The sequence below is a fragment of the Ctenopharyngodon idella genome, chromosome 15 (assembly GCF_019924925.1).
Source record: "Ctenopharyngodon idella isolate HZGC_01 chromosome 15, HZGC01, whole genome shotgun sequence".
NCBI lineage: Eukaryota > Metazoa > Chordata > Actinopteri > Cypriniformes > Xenocyprididae > Ctenopharyngodon > Ctenopharyngodon idella.
The window spans coordinates 32,482,860-32,501,066 of record NC_067234.1 but is presented as its reverse complement, the minus strand read 5'-3'; the positions used below and the strand labels follow the sequence as shown (position 1 = coordinate 32,501,066).

The following is an 18,207-nucleotide window of genomic DNA, read 5'->3' as shown; positions in this document are numbered from 1 at the left end:
TCAAGAAATCAACAGATTTGTTTGTGATTTGCTATACTGCTTAACGCTGCAAAACACATTGTAAATAGAAACCTTTGATGCTCTCAAAAGCACAAACTCCAAATCTGCTATTATTATGGAGAAAACTGATCCTAGACCAGCAGTCATAGACAGTTTTTCCCCCTAAAAGCAGCAGCAGTCAGTGGTTTGAGTGAGAAACACTAGCCTAGTCCATGGTTAGGGGAAGGCTAAGCCTTGCCCAGTCTTACATACACTCCGCCTATGTTACTGAGCCATACAAACAAAAAAGGCCAATGACATTGTTCAAGATTGTGAAAGTCAGTGATTAAGGCAGTTTTCTTAGTAATTTTATGTTTTTTTTCCAAGAAGAGGGCTGGTCCTGACTCAGAATAAAATCCCATCCCCTTCCTCTTTCACTCTTATCACTCCTTTTTCTTTGAAGACTCACATAGCATCTCTGGGCCTGAAGATTTGGAACAACAAACATGGTCAGTCACATTCAAGATTTACTAGCAATTATTACTTATAGAAGTGGTGCTGGTGAGAGGTAGTATGTGCAGGTCACTTTGAATGGGCTTGTTTTTCTACTATAATGAACTATGCACATAATATTTATCAATTTATTTTGTTTTTCTCTTGTTGGTGTGCTGTTTTGTGATTTCAGAAGTTCACTGTGTTTCTGAGTGGACTCCTGCTGCTCTTTCTGCTTTCCGACTGGACAGAAAGTGTTGAAGATGACACTGTGGACATCAATACTCTCGCCCGTATTATTAACTTCTTTGAGCAGAAGTAAGTCTGTCTCCAGTGTCTATGAAAAAGTAAAAGTTAACAGTTAAGCAAAGAGGAAACAGAGAAATGAGAAGCACTCGGTCAAATGGCCATGGTTTCAAAACATGGGAGTGTGTCATCATTAAGCACCTTAAATACTTGATCTTGATACTTTACTGTTTTCCAGCTATAAGAGAGTCGATAAAGATGGACATCCCCGTCAGTACGCTATAGCCATCAATGTGCCGAAGCATCAGTGTCAACAGAACTTCTTTCCTGCACAAAACAACTTCCTGCCTCAGGAGAAAGTGGAGAATGTGAAAAATGCAATTAATGATGAAACAAACGCACTTTACCAAGGTTCAGAGCTCATCGCTGCAGGAACTAGGAAAGTTGTAATTAATAAAAAGAAGCAATACAACATGCATTCAGAGTCTCTCCTGCTGAATCCTGTAGGCAACTCTCCCATGACCAAACTTTTGGATGAAAGTAAAGACAGCTGCTCGGTTTTCTACACATTTGATTCTCCCTGTGTTGACACGTGTCTGGATGCAACAGGTAGTCACAGCATTATAGAGGCTCTGAAGAACTGGAAAGAACATGATGGAATTAAAGCTTTTGTCTTCAAGAATTTCTGGAAGTTTGATGAAAAAGACACTAAAAAAGATCTTCAGGCTGAGTTTAAGCAGATTGTAGCTCATGTTCCTCTCTTCCGCTGTGTGAGTGAGAATGAGTGTTATGCTTGTAAAGGAGAAGGAAACACTCCCATAGACGAGCACTGTCTGCCACCAAAAGAGATCTAACAGTTATGTTAGTAACATTCACTTCTTTCATATGTGATTCAGTATGAAAATCTTGTTTTGAAAATCAGTATGTTTAGATGAACTAGTAAAATTTGTTTAAAAATAATCTTGCTTACTACTTGAACAAATAAAATACTTCTGCTTGGCACCTTTGTGTTTGGGTTTTATTTCAGGATGAAAGTATAATGCACATAAACACCCATGTGTGCCATAAAAAGTCAAAAGGAAGGATATAAGAAGGCCTTTTATAGGCAAAATGCAAAAGGTGGTTAATTGTGAACAGTGCAGATGTATGTTTGTATTTATTTGAGAACTCTGGTGCATTGTTAACATTAATGACAAGAAAGAAAACAAGCTTAATGCAGCTGTTGGGGGGAGTGAAGACAGACACAGTGGGTGCCGGCGTCAGGCCTCGGAGATGAATCTATTTTAAACAAACAAAGAAATTGCAGAAATTGCTTTCCGGGTAACACACTGGAAAAAAAGTAGAAAATGAGGCTAAGTGTAATACAGAAAATAAAGACAGACTATTCCATAGACATACTATAAGAAAAAGCAGATTTACAAATTGATGATGATCGCAACAGCTTTCAGTGATGTTGACCCCTCAGTTCTATCTAATTATCGTCCTATTTCAAATTTACCCTTCATAGCTAAATTACTGGAAAGCACTGTTGCCTCCCAACTCCAGTCTTTTCTAGGTGAAAATAATCTCTTTGATCCCTTTCAATCTGGTTTTCGCCCCTTCCATAGTACTGAAACTGCACTTGTAAAGGTAGTGAATGATCTACTGCTTTCTGGTGACTGGTTCTCTGTCTATACTTCTGCTACTTCACCTCAGCTCTGCCTTCGATACCGTCTCCCATGAATTACTTGTTTCTCGTCTCTCTGATTTGGGTATTTCTGGTACTGCTCTTTCTTGGTTTTCTTCCTATCTCTCTGACAGACAGTTCTACATCTCAGTTAAGGATTTTCAATCACCTACTGTCCCCCTGAAGCGAGGTGTTCCCCAGGGATCCGTTCTCGGGCCTTTATTATTCATAATTTACATCATACCACTAGGTCAGATTTTACAACATCATGGTCTTAACTATCACTTTTACGCTGATGACATTCAATTATACTCACTCTGCACACCTACTCTACCTCCCCAAACTGACAAAATCTCCGCTTATGTGAGAGACATAAAAGATTGGCTTAATTCAAATTTTCTGAAACTCAACATGGACAAAACTGAGATTATTTTCATTGGAACTCCCTCACTTACCAGCAATATTTCTACCAATTTCACCTGTGAGATTGCTGGTTCTCACATCAAAACATCCAATACTGTTAAAAATTTAGGTGTAATCATTGACTCCACTCTTTCCTTTCAGTCTCATATTACCTCTATTACCAAATCTGCATTCTTTCATCTACGTCGCATTGCCCAACTCCGTCCCTTCATCAGTAACAAAGACGCTGAAACTGTCATCCATGCATTTGTTGTGAACAACAGTTAAGATGGCATTCCAGGGACCAGTTTACGACAGGGCCCCTCTCTAACTGCTGGTGTGTAAGAAGATGTGCCACACTGTGATTGGATCTTTGGTGAATGAACATAAACAAATGTTCAGCAACATCAGATAAGATGTTAGGACAACTACCAGACACCTCTTCCAGAGCAGGAAGGGGAACCTTCTGCACCCACCAAAACCAAGGAGAGGACTTCTCATTGGACGACACATTGACTCTAACCACCAAACTCATTCCTAAGATTTAGGCAAGGACTGCCATAAAAATTCCTTCAGGACCCCCTGGATGGAGCAGCAGTGACTGAAATAAAGAGAGGCCACAGAGATCTATCTAAATCCATTCATACCTAAGTTTGGAGGCCTTAATTTGATCGAAACTGCATCACATCCACTCCATCTTCATGCAAAGCACAGTTTATATTAATGGTTACTGACTGTTAAAACAACAGGTCATGGGACAGTCCTGTTAACAGATAAACAAATGCATGGACGATGATTTAACCATTTCATATTGTGTTTGGTGTCTATCTGTTCCCTATGATGCCTTTAATAATTTGAAAGAGGTTTGGTAAAGAAATAATGCATGGGTAAAATGTTAAAGGCACTATTTTAACACTGTACTTCAGTCTATGCAAATGAGTTCCACACTAGGGTGGGCAACACCGGGGTTGCTTCGGATAACGGTGGCCAATCACACTCCAGGATCGGCAAGGCGCCACATTTCAATCTCCTCCTCATTAGAAAGGGATAAATATGTCCCCCGGGTAGACACACCCTTGTTCTGCATTTCCAGCTCGACGGGGAAGGAGACATTAACAGACACCCCACGTCCTGAGTTTCTGACCTGACGAGGAAAGAGACTACAAGACGGTTAAGGTGAAGCTTTCGCGAGCAAAACCTTTTGCTTTCAGCTGCACTCTAGCTGCAAAAAGGGCCCCAGCATCGAGGGACTTCATCTGACCCTCACGGCTCCTACAGCAGCGCAGCCCAGTCCATAAAGGACCTCTGAATTGGCAGACATTGCCTGTACCACACGGCTCCTCAGCGACGCAGCCAGCCTGCAAAGGAACCTGTGAAGATTCATCTGACCCAGCTGCCCAGTCCATCCTAAAGGACCCTCTTGGCGCAACCAAAGTTCAGCATCCTCCAGCCCAGGGTAGCACGACTACTGGATCGCAACTCCGCGCCCTCCCACTGCACGCAGCCTGCATCCTCAGTGGAAGACGTCTCTGCTACCGGATTGATCACCCGACTGTGTGGAACGTAAATATAAACTTACCAAACCTCTTTCTAGAGACCTTGGCATTAGTTTATACATGCAGCATATGTTTTTCTAACCTGTTTAGATAACAGTTACTTGAGGTCAGCTTGTTACAAATAATAGGGATATTATTTGTTGAATGATAAATAAGCAATTATTTATCACCGTTTTACCAGAGCCATTAGGTGGCTTCCATAAGAAGTATTCACATACATTTCTCTTCCATTCTACATTCAATTTAACAGCATTGCATTTATCCATTCCGTGTTCACTTCATTTATTTGTCTCTTTGATTTAATTCAGTATTTTCCTTTGATTATTATTTTACTATCTTTTAGAAGTGCATATTCATTATTTCATTATTAATCGTTGTGGTATTTACTCTTGCATGTCTATTGTTAATAAATTTCATTGATTTTTATTATAACTGTGTCTTCCTTGTGTTGATGATCAAAGACTCTACTAGTTGACCAGACTCTCACAAATCCTTCAGATAAATCAGTTGACCAACTCCCTCCAGTTTATATTAATTCTGAATTATTGAACAGCTCTTTTGGAGTGTTCTTAAATTGTTAAGATAGTATTCTTAACTGGTGCATCGTATTACAAAAGGGGGGAGGGGTCATCTGATACACTTATAACCACACCTTAAAGTGGCACGTGATCAAAAATCACTACGTCACCGGTGAATGGAGTAAAAATCACTACACATTTGTCTCATCACGCCTTGATTATTGTAATGCCCTTTTCATTGGTCTACCTGCCAGCTCCATTTCCAGATTACAATACATTCAAAACTCTGCTGCTAGAATACTCACCCATACCAAGCGTTCTGCTCATATCACCCCAATTTTATATGATCTCCACTGGCTTCCAGTTGCCTACCGTATTAAATTCAAAATTCTCCTGCTCACTTTTAAATCTTTGCATGGCTTGGCTCCCTCTTATCTTTGTAATATGCTCGTCCCCTACACTCCGACTCGCTCACTACATTCCTCTGACTCTGGCCTTCTCGCTGTCCCTCGGCATCGCCTCTCTTCAATGGGGGGCAGATCATTCAGTGCTATCGCACCTAAACTCTGGAATTCTCTCCCCCGCTCACTCTGTTGTGTTAATAATATCTCTGAATTTAAATCATTACTCAAAACTCACCTGTTTTCTGAATGTTATACCTCTGATTTGATGAATTGATTGCTCTGCATTATTACTAATATTTCTCTGAATGTTATGTCTCTTAAGTCCTGTTTTGTATTTCTGTATTTGACTCTATTCTTCTGTATGCTTCCCTGTCCATTATTGTTTTCATCATTGTCTACTTGTATTATCTCTTCCTTGATAATTGTAAAGCGTCCTTGAGCCCTGGAAAGGCGCTATATAAATAAAACTTATTATTATTATTATTATTGTTTACTGTTTTCCAGCTTTAAGAGAGCTGATGAAGATGGACATCCTCGTCAGTACGCTACCGCCATCAATGTGCTGAAGCATCAGTGTCAACAGAACTTTAAACAGGACAACTTCCTGACTCAGGAGAATGCGGTGAAAGTGAAAAATGCTATTAATAATGAAACAAAGGCACTTTACGAAGGTTCAGAGCTCATCGCTGCAGGAACTAGAAAAGTTGTAATTAGTAAAAAGAAGCAATACAACATGCATTCAGAATCTCTCCTGCTGAATCCTGCTGACAACTCGCCTATGACCAAACTTTTGAATAAAAGTAAAGACGGCTGCTTGGTTTTCTACACATTTAATTCTCCCTGTGCTAACACGTGTCTGAATCCGACCAACAGTGCCAACATTTTAGATGCTCTGAAGAAATGGAAAAAACATGATGGAATTAAAGCTTTTGTCTTCAAGGATTTCTGGAGGATTGATGAAGAAGACACTACAATAGATCTTCAGGCCAAGTTTAAGCAGATTGTAGCTCATGTTCCTCTCTTCCGCTGTAAGAATGAACATGAGTGTTATGCTTGTAAAGGGGAAGGAAAAACTCCCATAGACGTGCAGTGTCTGCCTCCAAAAAAAAAAAAAATCTAACAGTTATGTTAGTAACAAAATTCAGTATGCTTAGATGAAGTAATAAAATGCATTTCAAAAATAACCTTGCTTCCTACTTCAACAAATAAAATACTTCTGCTTGGCAAACTTTGTGTTTGGGTTTTATTTCAAGATGAAAGTATAATGCACATAAACACACCCATGTGTGTCATAAAAAGTCAAAAGAGAGGATATAAGAAAGCTTTTTACAGGCAAAATGCAAAAGGTGATTTACTGTGAACAGTGCAGATGAGTGTTTTTGTGTTTTTTGAGTGTTTTTTTTTTTCTTTTTTTTTTCCTGAAAACTCTCTCACATTGTTAACAAATGACAAGAAAGAAAACACGCTTAATGCAGCTGTTGGGGTGAACAAAGACAGACACAGTGGGTGCCGGCGTCAGGCCTCGGAGATGAATCTATTTTAAACAAACAAATGAGAACTCGCTTTCCGGGCAACACACTGAAAAATAAAAATTACAGACTATTCCATAGACACAACTATGAGAAAAAGCAGATTTACAAATTGATGATGATCGCAACAGCTTTCAGTGATGTTTCAGTTTTAGACAGTAAGGGCTACACATGACTGTATCGACTGGTATAGACAGTGTTGCCACATCTCACCATGAGCAAACTTTGATCTAACAGACATCTCTCCTCAGATAGGAAAATATACACTCACTGGAAACTTTATTAGGTACACCTTGATAGTACAGGGCTGGACCCCATTTTGCCTTCCTCCACATCCCAAAGCTTCTCTATTGGATTGAGGTCTGGTGACTGTGGAGGACATTTGAGTTTAGTGAACTCATTGTCATGTTCAAGAAATCAGTTTGAGATGACTGAGCTTTGTGACATAGTGTGTTATCCCGTTGGAAGTAGCCATCAGAAGATGGTTCACTGTGGTCATAAAGGGATGGACATGGTCAGCAACAATACTCTATATATTGCTATAGAGGCCCAAAGTGTGCCAAGAAAAATTCCCCACACCATCACCACCAGCAGCCTGAACCGTTGATACAAGACAGGATGGATCTATGATTCCATGTTGTTTACGCCAAATTCTGACTCCACCATCTGAATGTTGCAGCAGAAATCGAGACTCATCAGACCAGGCAATGTTTTTCCAAACTTCTATTGTTCAATTTTGGTGAGCCTGTGTGAATTGTCACCTTAGTTTGCTGTTTTCAGTGTCGCTGGTGTGTCTTCTGCTGCTGTAGCTCATCTGCTTCAAGGTTTGATGTGTTCAGAGATGCTCTTCTGCAGACCTCAGTCGTAACCCTGCAAGGGTGCAGTGGTTCTTCAGGTAGGCCAACACCAGTCTCTCAAATGACTTCATGACCACAGACGTTAGACTACAGGTCTAAAACAACACCTATATCCCTCTCAGAATATTGTAGAGACATGTAATGCAGTGTAGTTGTGCACGGCAAGCACCACTCACATTTTCTTCAGTCAATGTACAGAACATATCTAGTTTCTGGTTCGTCAATATATATACTTTTTTTTTTTTTTTTTAAATATTCTAATCAATGTTAAGACAAATCTTCTCCTTTTCAGGTTTTATTTACTAACTCTGATATTGTTATAGTTTCGTTCTGTTTTTTAAAGATGTTTTATGTGTTTAACAACAAAACAAAACAAATAATAATAAGAAAAGAAAAAGAAAATCTGCATTCATATAAAATGGCATTATTTATGATTTTAGAAGATGAGGTTCACAAAATGAAAGGTTGGGATATTAATTGTTTCCCAGTCACGTTTTAAAGAGCGTTATTAAAAAGGCGGTGGAGCAAAGGAGAATAAAAGAGAGTGCTTGGCTGTTGTAAACCACCTGATTATGAGAGCCAATCAGATAGTCATGCTAACAGACTCTCCTCAGATAGGAAAATGCATTTGTATCAGGCTGTTACATGCAAAAAGTTATACAGCTAACTAAATAAAATATAATCTTTCAGATTAAAATCTTATGTGTCAAATCATATGTATCAGAAGCATTTTCCATTCATTTAGCTTTCATGAACTGAAAATGTATTAATCCTTCTGTATAGATAGGCCTACTTCTAAATTCTAAAAGTATTGTTAATATTCACAACACTTTGTAAGTATTTTAATAAAAGTAACAAAGTTGTAATGTTGTCATTATATTTGCATTCAGTTTTGTTTCTCTCGTGACCTTATATATGAATGGTTACCTGTAGTCAGGGCAAAGTTTTATTTGTCAAACATGTAAAAACACTACAACAGTACTTAAGACTGTGAAATGCAGACTCACTCACTCACAGATTAACAAAAACTATATGCAGTAAGTTTAAATAAGTAAAAAGCATAAAAAGTAAGAGAAGTTTAAGGTATTTGGTACATTGTAAATAAGAAACAAAAGAAGCTCAAGCAACATGTTACATCAAGTAACAGTTGATAAACCATGCAAAATACATTTAAGCCATTCCTAGCACTTAAGATTTGGTTTGAAGTTTATATAACAGTTTATATATTGTTTGATTTGCTGATTGACAACAAGAAGAGCTCTTTGAAGGAATCACACACACACGCACACACACACACACACACACACACACACACACACATATATATATATATATATATTTATATATTTATATATATATATATATATATATATATATATATATATATATATATATATATATATATATAATTAGAATCATCATTAATATAATATATTGCAGGAGATTACATTTATGATATACAATAGTGACGATGTCACTGATCACTACCTTGTAACATGCATACTGCTGATATTTGCCATACCGCGCCGCGTTATCGACTAGATAGAACAATTCTCCCAACCACCATAGATAGATTCACAAATAACCTGCCTGATCTGTCTCAGCCGTTCATTGTACCCAAACACAAATGAACTTGAGGAAATGACTAGCAATATGGGCACCATTTTCTCAGATTAAAAAAGGTTAGAGAGAAAAATACTGCACCATGGAAGTATTACCCTTGCTATCAAGAGAGAAACTCATAATCTAGAGCGTAAACGGAGACAAACTCGTTTAGAGTTCTTTAAAATCGCATGGAAAGAGAGCAGTTCCCATTATAAAAAGGCTCTAAAAGCAGCCAGGGCAGAGCATCTCCACAAACTCATAGAAAATAACCAAAACAATCCAAAAACAATCTTGTTTAGTACAGTGGCTAGATTAACAAATAAACAGACATTACCAGAACAAAATATTCCATTACAGTTTAGTAGTAATGACTTTATGAATTTCTTCACTGAAAAAATCGAAAGCATCAGAAATACAATTGTAAATGTATACAATCTTTGACAGCGTTTTATGATTCAGCCTCAATTATCGTCCCTCAAGAACAGTTGCAGTGCTTTACAACTATTGGACAGGAAGAGCTAAATAAACTTATCATTGCGTCAAAACCAACAACATGTTTATTAGATCCAATACCCACTAAACTACTGAAAGAATTGTTACCTGTAGCAGAAGAGCCTCTTCTCAATATTATTAACTTCATTCTAGTCTTTATCTCTTGTCATGTCCCAAAACCGTTCAAGCTGGCAGTTATTAAGCCTCTCATTAAGAAACCACAATTAGATCCAAATGAATAAGCAAATTACAGACCAATTTCAAATCTTACATTTAATACTAAAAAAAAGTTGTGTTGGCCCAATCGTGCTCCCTCTTGCAACAACAACAAAAAAGATCTATGAAAAATTTCAGTCAGGATTCAGGCCTCATCATAGCACAGAAACTGTGCTCGTTAAAATTACAAATGACTTACTTCTAGCTTCTGACCAAGGCTGTATCTCAATACTAGTGTTACTTGATCTCAGTGCTGCGTTCGACACTATAGATCATAAAATACTCTTAGATTGACTACAATATTACATTGGTATTCAGAGACATTAAGGTGGTTTAGGTCATACAGGGAAAAATAATAGCAGTAATAGCAGTAAATTATGGAGTGCCGCAAGGGTCTGTGTTAGGCCCTCTATTATTTTCAATTTACATGCTGCCACTTGGTAATATTATAAGAAAACATGGAATTAGATTCCACTGCTGATAATACTGTTACATCCACCAGCTGGAGTGCCCTTGATTTCCACTAGAGGGCACTCCTCCAGTCTCCTTGGCTTTACCATCATGAACTACATACACTATATTGCCAAAGGTTTTGGGATGCCTGCCTTTACGTGCACATGAACTTTAATGACATCACATTTTTAATCCGTAGGGTTTAATATGGTGTTGGCCCACCCTTTGCAGCTATAGCAGCTTCAACTCTTCTGGGAAAGCTGGGAAGGTGTTTATGGGAATTTTTGGATAAGAAGGCCTGGCTCACTCTAATTCATCCCAAAGGTGTTCTATGGGGTTGAGGTCAGGACTCTGTGCAGGCCAGTCAAGTTCCTCCACACCAAACTCGCTCATCCATGTCTTTATGGACCTTGCTTTGTGCACTGGTGCACAGTCATGTTGGAACAGGAAGGGGCCATCCCCAAACTGTTCCCTACAAAGTTGGGAGCATGAAATTGTCCAAAATGTCTTGGTATGCTGAAGCATTAAGAGTTCCTTTCACTGGAACTAAGGGGTCAAGCCCAACCCCTGAAAAACAACCCCACACCATAATCCCCCTCCACCAAACTTTACACTTGGCACAATGCAGTCAGGCAAGTACTGTTCTCCTGGCAACCGCCAAACCCAGACTCGTCCATCGGATTGCCAGAGAGAGAAGCATGATTCGTCACTCCAGAGAACACGTCTTCACTGCTCTAGAGTCCAGTGGCGGCGTGCTTTACACCACTGCATCCAACACTTTGCATTGCACTTGGTGATGTAAGGCTTGGATGCAGCTGCTCGGCCATGGAAACCCATTTCATGAAGCTCTATACACTCTGTTCTTGAGCTAATCTGAAGGCCACACGAAGTTTGGAGTTGCTGTTGTTCCCAATTGCTTCCACTTTGTTATAATACCACTAACAGTTGACCGTGGAATATTTAGTAGTGAGGAAATTTCACGAATGGACTTATTGTACAGGTGGCAACCTAACACTGTACCACGCTTGAATTCACTGAGCTCCTGAGAGCGACCCATTCTTTCACAAATGTTTGTAGAAGCAGTCTGCATGCCTAGGTGCTTGATTTTATACACCTGTGGCCATGGAAGTGATTGGAACACCTGAATTCAATGATTTGGAGGGGTGTCCCAATACTTTTGCCAATATAGTGTATCCATGAAAAATTTGAAACGTCTAAATAAAAAGGTGGTTAATCCGGTGATCTTAAAAAATAGAAAATGGAAGATATTTCGGACTGTCAATCAATCTAGGATAGTTTGGTATCCTAAAGCTAAAACAAAGGGACTCTTAGGGGGTCATTTGAACAAAAGAAGCATCAAATCAAAAAGTGATCAAGTCCATCATCTCTTATTGAAGCTGAATTTAGATTACCTTTGTTTATCAGAGACTTGGCTCCATGAAAATGTTTCTCCTGCAGTAGTTCAAGTGCCTGGTTTTAATGTTTTTAGAAAGGACAGAGTAGGTTCCAAGGGAGGTGGGATAATGATATATATAAAGGATAGTATTCAGTGTAATGAAATTCAGTGGTTCAACAGTCAGGATTTGGAATGCATTGGTTTAAATATTATTTTATCACCGCAAATGTTGTTCACTCTTATTGTAATATTTCATTACAATATTACTGTAGAAATGTAGCAAATTTCAGTCTTATTCAGTTTTGTATTATGTTATTGTTTTGAACTTAAGTTTAACAGTTTTGAAAACAGTATGTAAGCATGTGCAAACTAGCCTGTAGGTATACCGAGTTTTGTCGTTTGTGTCTGAGTGAGAAAAGAATGAATGTAATTTGAAAGATGAAGTCATTGAATGCATTTTGTGCCAAAGCAATGATAAATGATCCACAGTTTAGCCCACATAGATTTCTGTTGTGCTCACTGTGTGAAGAGTTTTGAAAAAGTGACTCAAGTATTGAGAAATGGGTCCTAGCAATTGTAAAAAACTGTAAAATTCAGTTTCCTTTTACTGCAGTAAAAGTAGAATGCTTACATTCTACATTTTTGGTTGAGTGTTGAATGTGTACGTTCTTGGCAACATAGCAACTATCTAAAAGTGAATGAGTCATTACTTTAAAGAATGTGCTGTAGAAAAAAAGAAGAAGAAAGTAACAGAATTGCTCAGGGCAGCCTCTGGTCAAATGGGTCCCCTATGCAGAATTTCATTTGCCCCCTTTGTTGAAATCTTTCTGGGGGTGGGGTATGGGGTAAGCTTATATGAAAAGAAAATGTAAGCATTTTAGAAACGTGTTAATTGATTGCATTTTGTGTGAAAACGACATGAATTGTGTTAATGGTATGGCCACAACAGACGGATGTTCTGCTAAATGTGTTTAGAGTTTTGAAAATGTGACTACAGATTGGACAAAAGTATGTTAGCAATTGAAAAAAACTGTAAGAAGAGGATCTATGACCTCTGGAAGCATCTCTTTCTGTAGCTTAGTCGGTATAGGGTCTAACATACATGTTGTTGATTTTGATGATTTAAAGAGTTTGGACAATTCTTCCTCTCCTATAGCAATGAATGAATGGAGTTTTTCCTGGAGGAAGTCCAACATACTGTACGTGGATGCTCAGTGACATTTTAATTGGTCTTTTCAAGGTGTCGAAGAAGAGGGCTGGTCGAGTGTCAGAATAAACACCATCTACTTCCTCTTCCTCATCACTCCTGCTTCACTGCAGACTCACACAGCATCTCTGAACCTTCTGACTTAAGCAACAGAAAAAATGGTAAGTTACACTTCCTCATCACTTAATACCAACGTTAGTGGTGCTAAAGCATCTTTTTAAGCACTAAACAAAAAAGCTGTGCATACAATAAGATGTCAAAGAATATTACATTTTAAACAAAATGCTATTTCGAGTTTCTATGCACTTTGTGTGAATTGTGTGCATATATTTTGTATATAAGTGTTTATGTTTGCTTCAGGTTTTTGCTGTACCACTGAGGATCCTTCTGATCTGTCTGCTTCACTTTTGTTGGGCTGTAGGTGAGGATGTGAACCCAAAAATTCTCATGGATATTGTAAAGAACTTTGAGAATCAGTAAGTTTCTTTGATCGAACATACAAGTAGAATTTTCAATGTAAAAAAAACAAAAGAATAATAAAAAAGAAAAATTACACATTCACAACAAGAAATAAAGAAATGACAAGAAATATATAAAGAAAAACTAACAGTAGTGAATTTAGTATAATATATACAGTATCTCACAGAAGTGAGTACACCCCTCACATTTTTGTAAATATTTTATTATATCTTTTCATGTGACAACACTGAAGAAATGACACTTTGCTACAATGTAAAGTAGTGAGCGTACAGCTTGTATAACAGTGTAAATTTGCTGTCCCCTCAAAATAACTCAACACACAGCCATTAATGTCTAAACCGCTGACCACAAAAGTGAGTACACCCCTAAGTGAAAATGTCCAAATTGGGCCCTAAATGTCAATATTTTGTGTGGCCACCATTATTTTCCAGCACTGCCTTAACCCTCTTGTGCATGGAGTTCACCAGAGCTTCACAGGTTACCACTGGAGTCCTCTTCCACTCCTCCATGACGACATCACGGAGCTGGTGGATGTTAGAGACCTTGCGCTCCTCCACCTTCCGTTTGAGGATGCCCCACAGATGCTCAATACGGTTTAGGTACCCTCAGCTTCTTTAGCAAGGCAGTGGTCGTCTTGGAGGTGTGTTTGGGGTCGTTATCATGTGGGAATACTGCCCTGCGGCCCAGTCTCCGAAGGGAGGGGATCATGCTCTGCTTCAGTATGTCACAGTACATGTTGGCATTCATGGTTCCCTCAATGAACTGTAGCTCCCCAGTGCCGGCAGCACTCATGCAGCCCCAGACCAAGACACTCCCACCACCATGCTTGACTGTAGGCAAGACACACTTGTCTTTGTACTCCTCACCTGGTTGTCGCCACACACGCTTGACACCATCTGAACCAAATAAGTTTATCTTGGTCTCAACAGACCACAGGACATGATTCCTTAGTCTGCTTGTCTTCAGCAAACTGTTTGCGGGCTTTCTTGTGCATCATCTTTAGAAAAGGCTTCCTTCTGGGACGACAGCCATGCAGACCAATGTGATGCAGTGTGCGGCGTATGGTCTGAACACTGACAGGCTGACCCCCCCACCCCTTCAACCTCTGCAGCAATGCTGGCAGAACTCAAACGTCTATTTCCCAAACACAACCTCTGGATATGACGCTGAGCACGTGCACTCAACTTCTTTGGTCGACCATGGCGAGGCCTGTTCTGAGTGGAACCTGTCCTGTTAAACCGCTGTATGGTCTTGGCCACTGTGCTGCAGTTCAGTTTCAGGGTCTTGGCAATCTTCTTATAGCCTACGCCATCTTTATGTAGAGCAACAATTCTTTTTTTCAGATCCTCAGAGAGTTTTTTGCCATGAGGTGCCATGTTGAACTTCCAGTGACCAGTATGAGAGAGTGAGAGCGATAACACCAAATTTAACACACCTGCTCCCCTTTCACAGCTGAGACCTTGTAACACTAACGAGTCACATGATACCGGGGAGAGAAAATGGCTAATTGGGCCCAATTTGGACATTTTCACTTAGGGGTGTACTCACTTTTGTGGCCAGCGGTTTAGACATTAATGGCTGTGTGTTGAGTTATTTTGAGGGGACAGCAAATTTACACTGTTATACAAGCTGTACACTCACTAGTTTACATTGTAGCAAAGTGTCATTTCTTCAGTGTTGTCACATGAAAAGATATAATAAAATATTTACAAAAATGTGAGGGGTGTACTCACTTCTGTGAGATACTGTATAAATGGCATTTATTTAAAATTACCATTTTTATCAGGCTAACATGTATATAGGTTTCTACCTACGTACCAGTACTTCTGATTGGGCTGAGGCTGGGTGTGGGGTCAAGTAAAAGTATTTGATGAACATAATTATTATTTCTATTAATATTTGTAATTTTAACACACAAATTCCTACTGCTTTATAATTTCCAGGTTGGGTAACGTAGGACAATACGCTGTGGCATTCAGAGTTGAGAAGAACACATGTCTTGAAGGTTCTGACTATCCAAGTCAGGACTTACTAACTGCAGTGAAACAAAAATTTCAGAAAAATGAGGTTTATGTGACTGGTAATCTTATTGCTGCAAAGGCTGATAAAGATAAACAAGACCATTCAGAGTTTCGCCTGAAGAATTATCTGAAGAACATCTTGAATGGAAAAGATGAATGTGTGGTTTATTTCACTGTAAATTCACCCTGTTTGAATAAATGTGTATCAGAATCTGGGGAATTCAGCATTAAAGACAATCTTGAAAAATTACAAAAATATGAGGGAATTAAAGCCTTTGCATTCAAAAAAATCTGGAGAGAGGATAAAAAGGAGGCGGTGATAAACAGACTGAAGGCAATAGCATCTGCTTTGCCATATTATCAGTGTGAGAAAAACAAAGCTGAATGTGATCGCCTGTAAGTAATGCTTATACTTGACAGTTGCTTTTCTCACACATAGATGTAGTTTTATTTAGCTGAGGATTTTTTTTCTGTTTTAATTGCAGTAAACATTAAAATTTGCAAATAAAATCTATAATCTGGAAAATGCATGAATTGTGATATTGCGTGCTTGATTAGCTGGCAATTATTGTTAGAGTAAACTAAAGTCAGCATGTCTGCTTACTGCTGGAGCAAATAAAAATACATTTTATCAAGCATCATTTGTGGTTCAATGTATTATCTCATTTAAACACTCTCTAGATTCATGTTATTCAGTCATATGGACTGGCCATGCCTATTTTAACTATCATCCATTATCTTATACTTTAAAGTGCAGGGATTGTTGAACATCAATAGGCCTAATCTGGGGCCGTCCGCGATCCTTGAACGCTAAGGGGTTAAATGTGAGATTCTGGAAACGAGACCTAAATTTAGAGGGACCCGTTGGGTTGGGAAGAAAATCATTATAAGCGGATAGTGGATGAACACAGAGTGATTTTTAAGTGGGAGCGGTTGGGAGTGGAATAGAACCCTGCGGGAACGGAACGAAAAAGACAGTCCCACTCAGACCTCTACATTGGACTTGCAGTCTGGAAAATGGTTGGAGAGATGATTCAGCTGCGGGCGCTATCTTCAAGTGAGATGCTGGAATTTATTCAGCACGCAACTCTCACAGTGCATTATGGGTATTCGCTAGCCATTGAGCGTCCATCAGTTGTATTGCGGTGGGATTGAATGAGTGCACTCGATAACGTCCACTATGGTTTCGGACACCACTACAAATGGCTGTCCCCTCAAATAGTGCCCTATTTAAGGGTATGGGGGCGATTTCAGACACAGCCCTGGTCTGCCTTAAAGAATGATTGGTTTCTTATGCACCTTTTATGAATATTTAACCTCTTCATGTAAAGCACTTTGCATTACCATTGTGCATGAAATGTGATAAATAAATATACCTGCTTTGCCTTGCTTCAGTTATCAAATGCTGGCATGTCAATGAATGATTTGCACCTCACATCGCCTATTTTATTTCAAGTACAACAATGTTTTTATGGTTTTAGTTAACTATAACTCTGCACCAAATACACTTTTTTGAAGTATTATTGTCCTTTGTTGATTGCAACAATATTTATTATAAAATGTGTGTATACTTTTTCAGGCATAACAATAAATTCTTATAAATAAATGTAAATTACAGTAAGTGCTTTAAACAAAACTCTTGTGACAAAACAATGTTTTGTTTAAAATTTTTGTTCTACTAGTAATAAAGTGATTAATTCAAAAGCATATTAATCTCCATCATAAGTATACAGTAGTTCAGTCTATTATATTGTAATGGTTTCTCAAAGCACTATATTGCAAAATATTGTTTATAAAAATGAATATTTTTATTACACTGTATTTTCTTCTAAATAAGCATGCAACAGAGCAAATAGAGGCTGCTTCTTCTACCCTGCTCACACATTCAGTGAAATTTCACACATTCATTTGACGTTTTGACACAGAAGCCGAGTGTGACTAAATACTTGTGGTGACTCTTAATGCCAGATCATTCACATGTACAAAGATAAGTGTCAAACATACTGCAAGGCGCTGCAACACTTTGCAATATTGATCACAACTGCTGCTTGCACAAGGCCAAACCAATCATGCTGATAAATAGTGTCACAGAAATTTTACTGCTCAAACATTATTATAATTGTAGCCGCCACCCCCAATAGACCAAATAATTAATATAGTTTCACAAAGAGCTCAAAAGAATACATGTAAGCTTAATCTGTTTAAAAGCTTTATATATTATGCATGTATTAAATTTATTTTAATTTAAAAGCAAAGTTTAATATTGTCAATTAATATAATAGGCCTAATTATATGAATGTCATGAATTATTCATCATTTTAATTTATTTAATATAAATATAATGAATAATTAACAGCAAATGTTGAGAAATTTTGTCTCTAAAATGTTTTCACTATAAACTGATTTAATTTGGAGTGAGAGATACAGGGGGAGTGGCTTTATTGCATCAGATACATGTCACTTTACACACAGCTGATTGGTCGAGTTTGGGTTTGTGATCTCTAACTCAGAATAAAACCTGCTCCAGAGCAGGTTAGCCATGTAGCGTAAGTTACCATAGCAACGAACCCCGCTAAAAACCAATCAAACTTCATAAACCCGAAAAACCAGAGTTTACTCAAACTAATCTTGAACTTACCTGAGTAGCAACTGAAACCGGCTTTGTGCAACAGGCCAGTGATCAGGGGC

The 18,207-nt window shown here is 38.4% G+C and overlaps 1 protein-coding gene and 1 long non-coding RNA gene across 3 annotated transcripts; both read left to right on the top strand.

Annotated features, from left to right (window-relative positions):
• The first annotated feature begins 300 nt into the window (after positions 1-300).
• LOC127495930 (uncharacterized) lies at positions 301-6,126 on the top strand. Of its 2 annotated transcripts, XR_007925207.1 has the most exons (4): positions 425-488; positions 665-789; positions 956-1,128; positions 5,935-6,126. XR_007925207.1 is itself a non-coding variant. In XM_051863397.1 (3 exons), exons 1-3 carry the CDS (start codon positions 486-488, stop codon positions 1,569-1,571), a joined length of 744 nt encoding a protein of 247 aa, XP_051719357.1. In that variant the 5' UTR covers positions 301-485; the 3' UTR covers positions 1,572-1,719. The 2 variants fall into 2 exon arrangements, 1 of the variants encoding a protein (XP_051719357.1); XM_051863397.1 differs by lacking the exon at positions 5,935-6,126 and having other exon boundaries at positions 301-488; positions 956-1,719.
• A 6,943-nt stretch (positions 6,127-13,069) lies between these two features.
• On the top strand, positions 13,070-16,160 carry LOC127495934 (uncharacterized). The gene is made up of 3 exons (XR_007925209.1): positions 13,070-13,179; positions 13,379-13,494; positions 15,442-16,160. It is a non-coding gene; the product is annotated as an uncharacterized LOC127495934 (long non-coding RNA).
• The last annotated feature ends 2,047 nt before the right edge of the window (positions 16,161-18,207 follow it).

What these genes read in the sequence shown, in the direction of transcription:
- LOC127495930 (XM_051863397.1), top strand. An exon ending in ATTAACTTCTTTGAGCAGAA is followed by an intron (nt 790 to 955) that starts GTAAGTCTGTCT and finishes ACTGTTTTCCAG; the next exon opens with CTATAAGAGAGTCGATAAAG.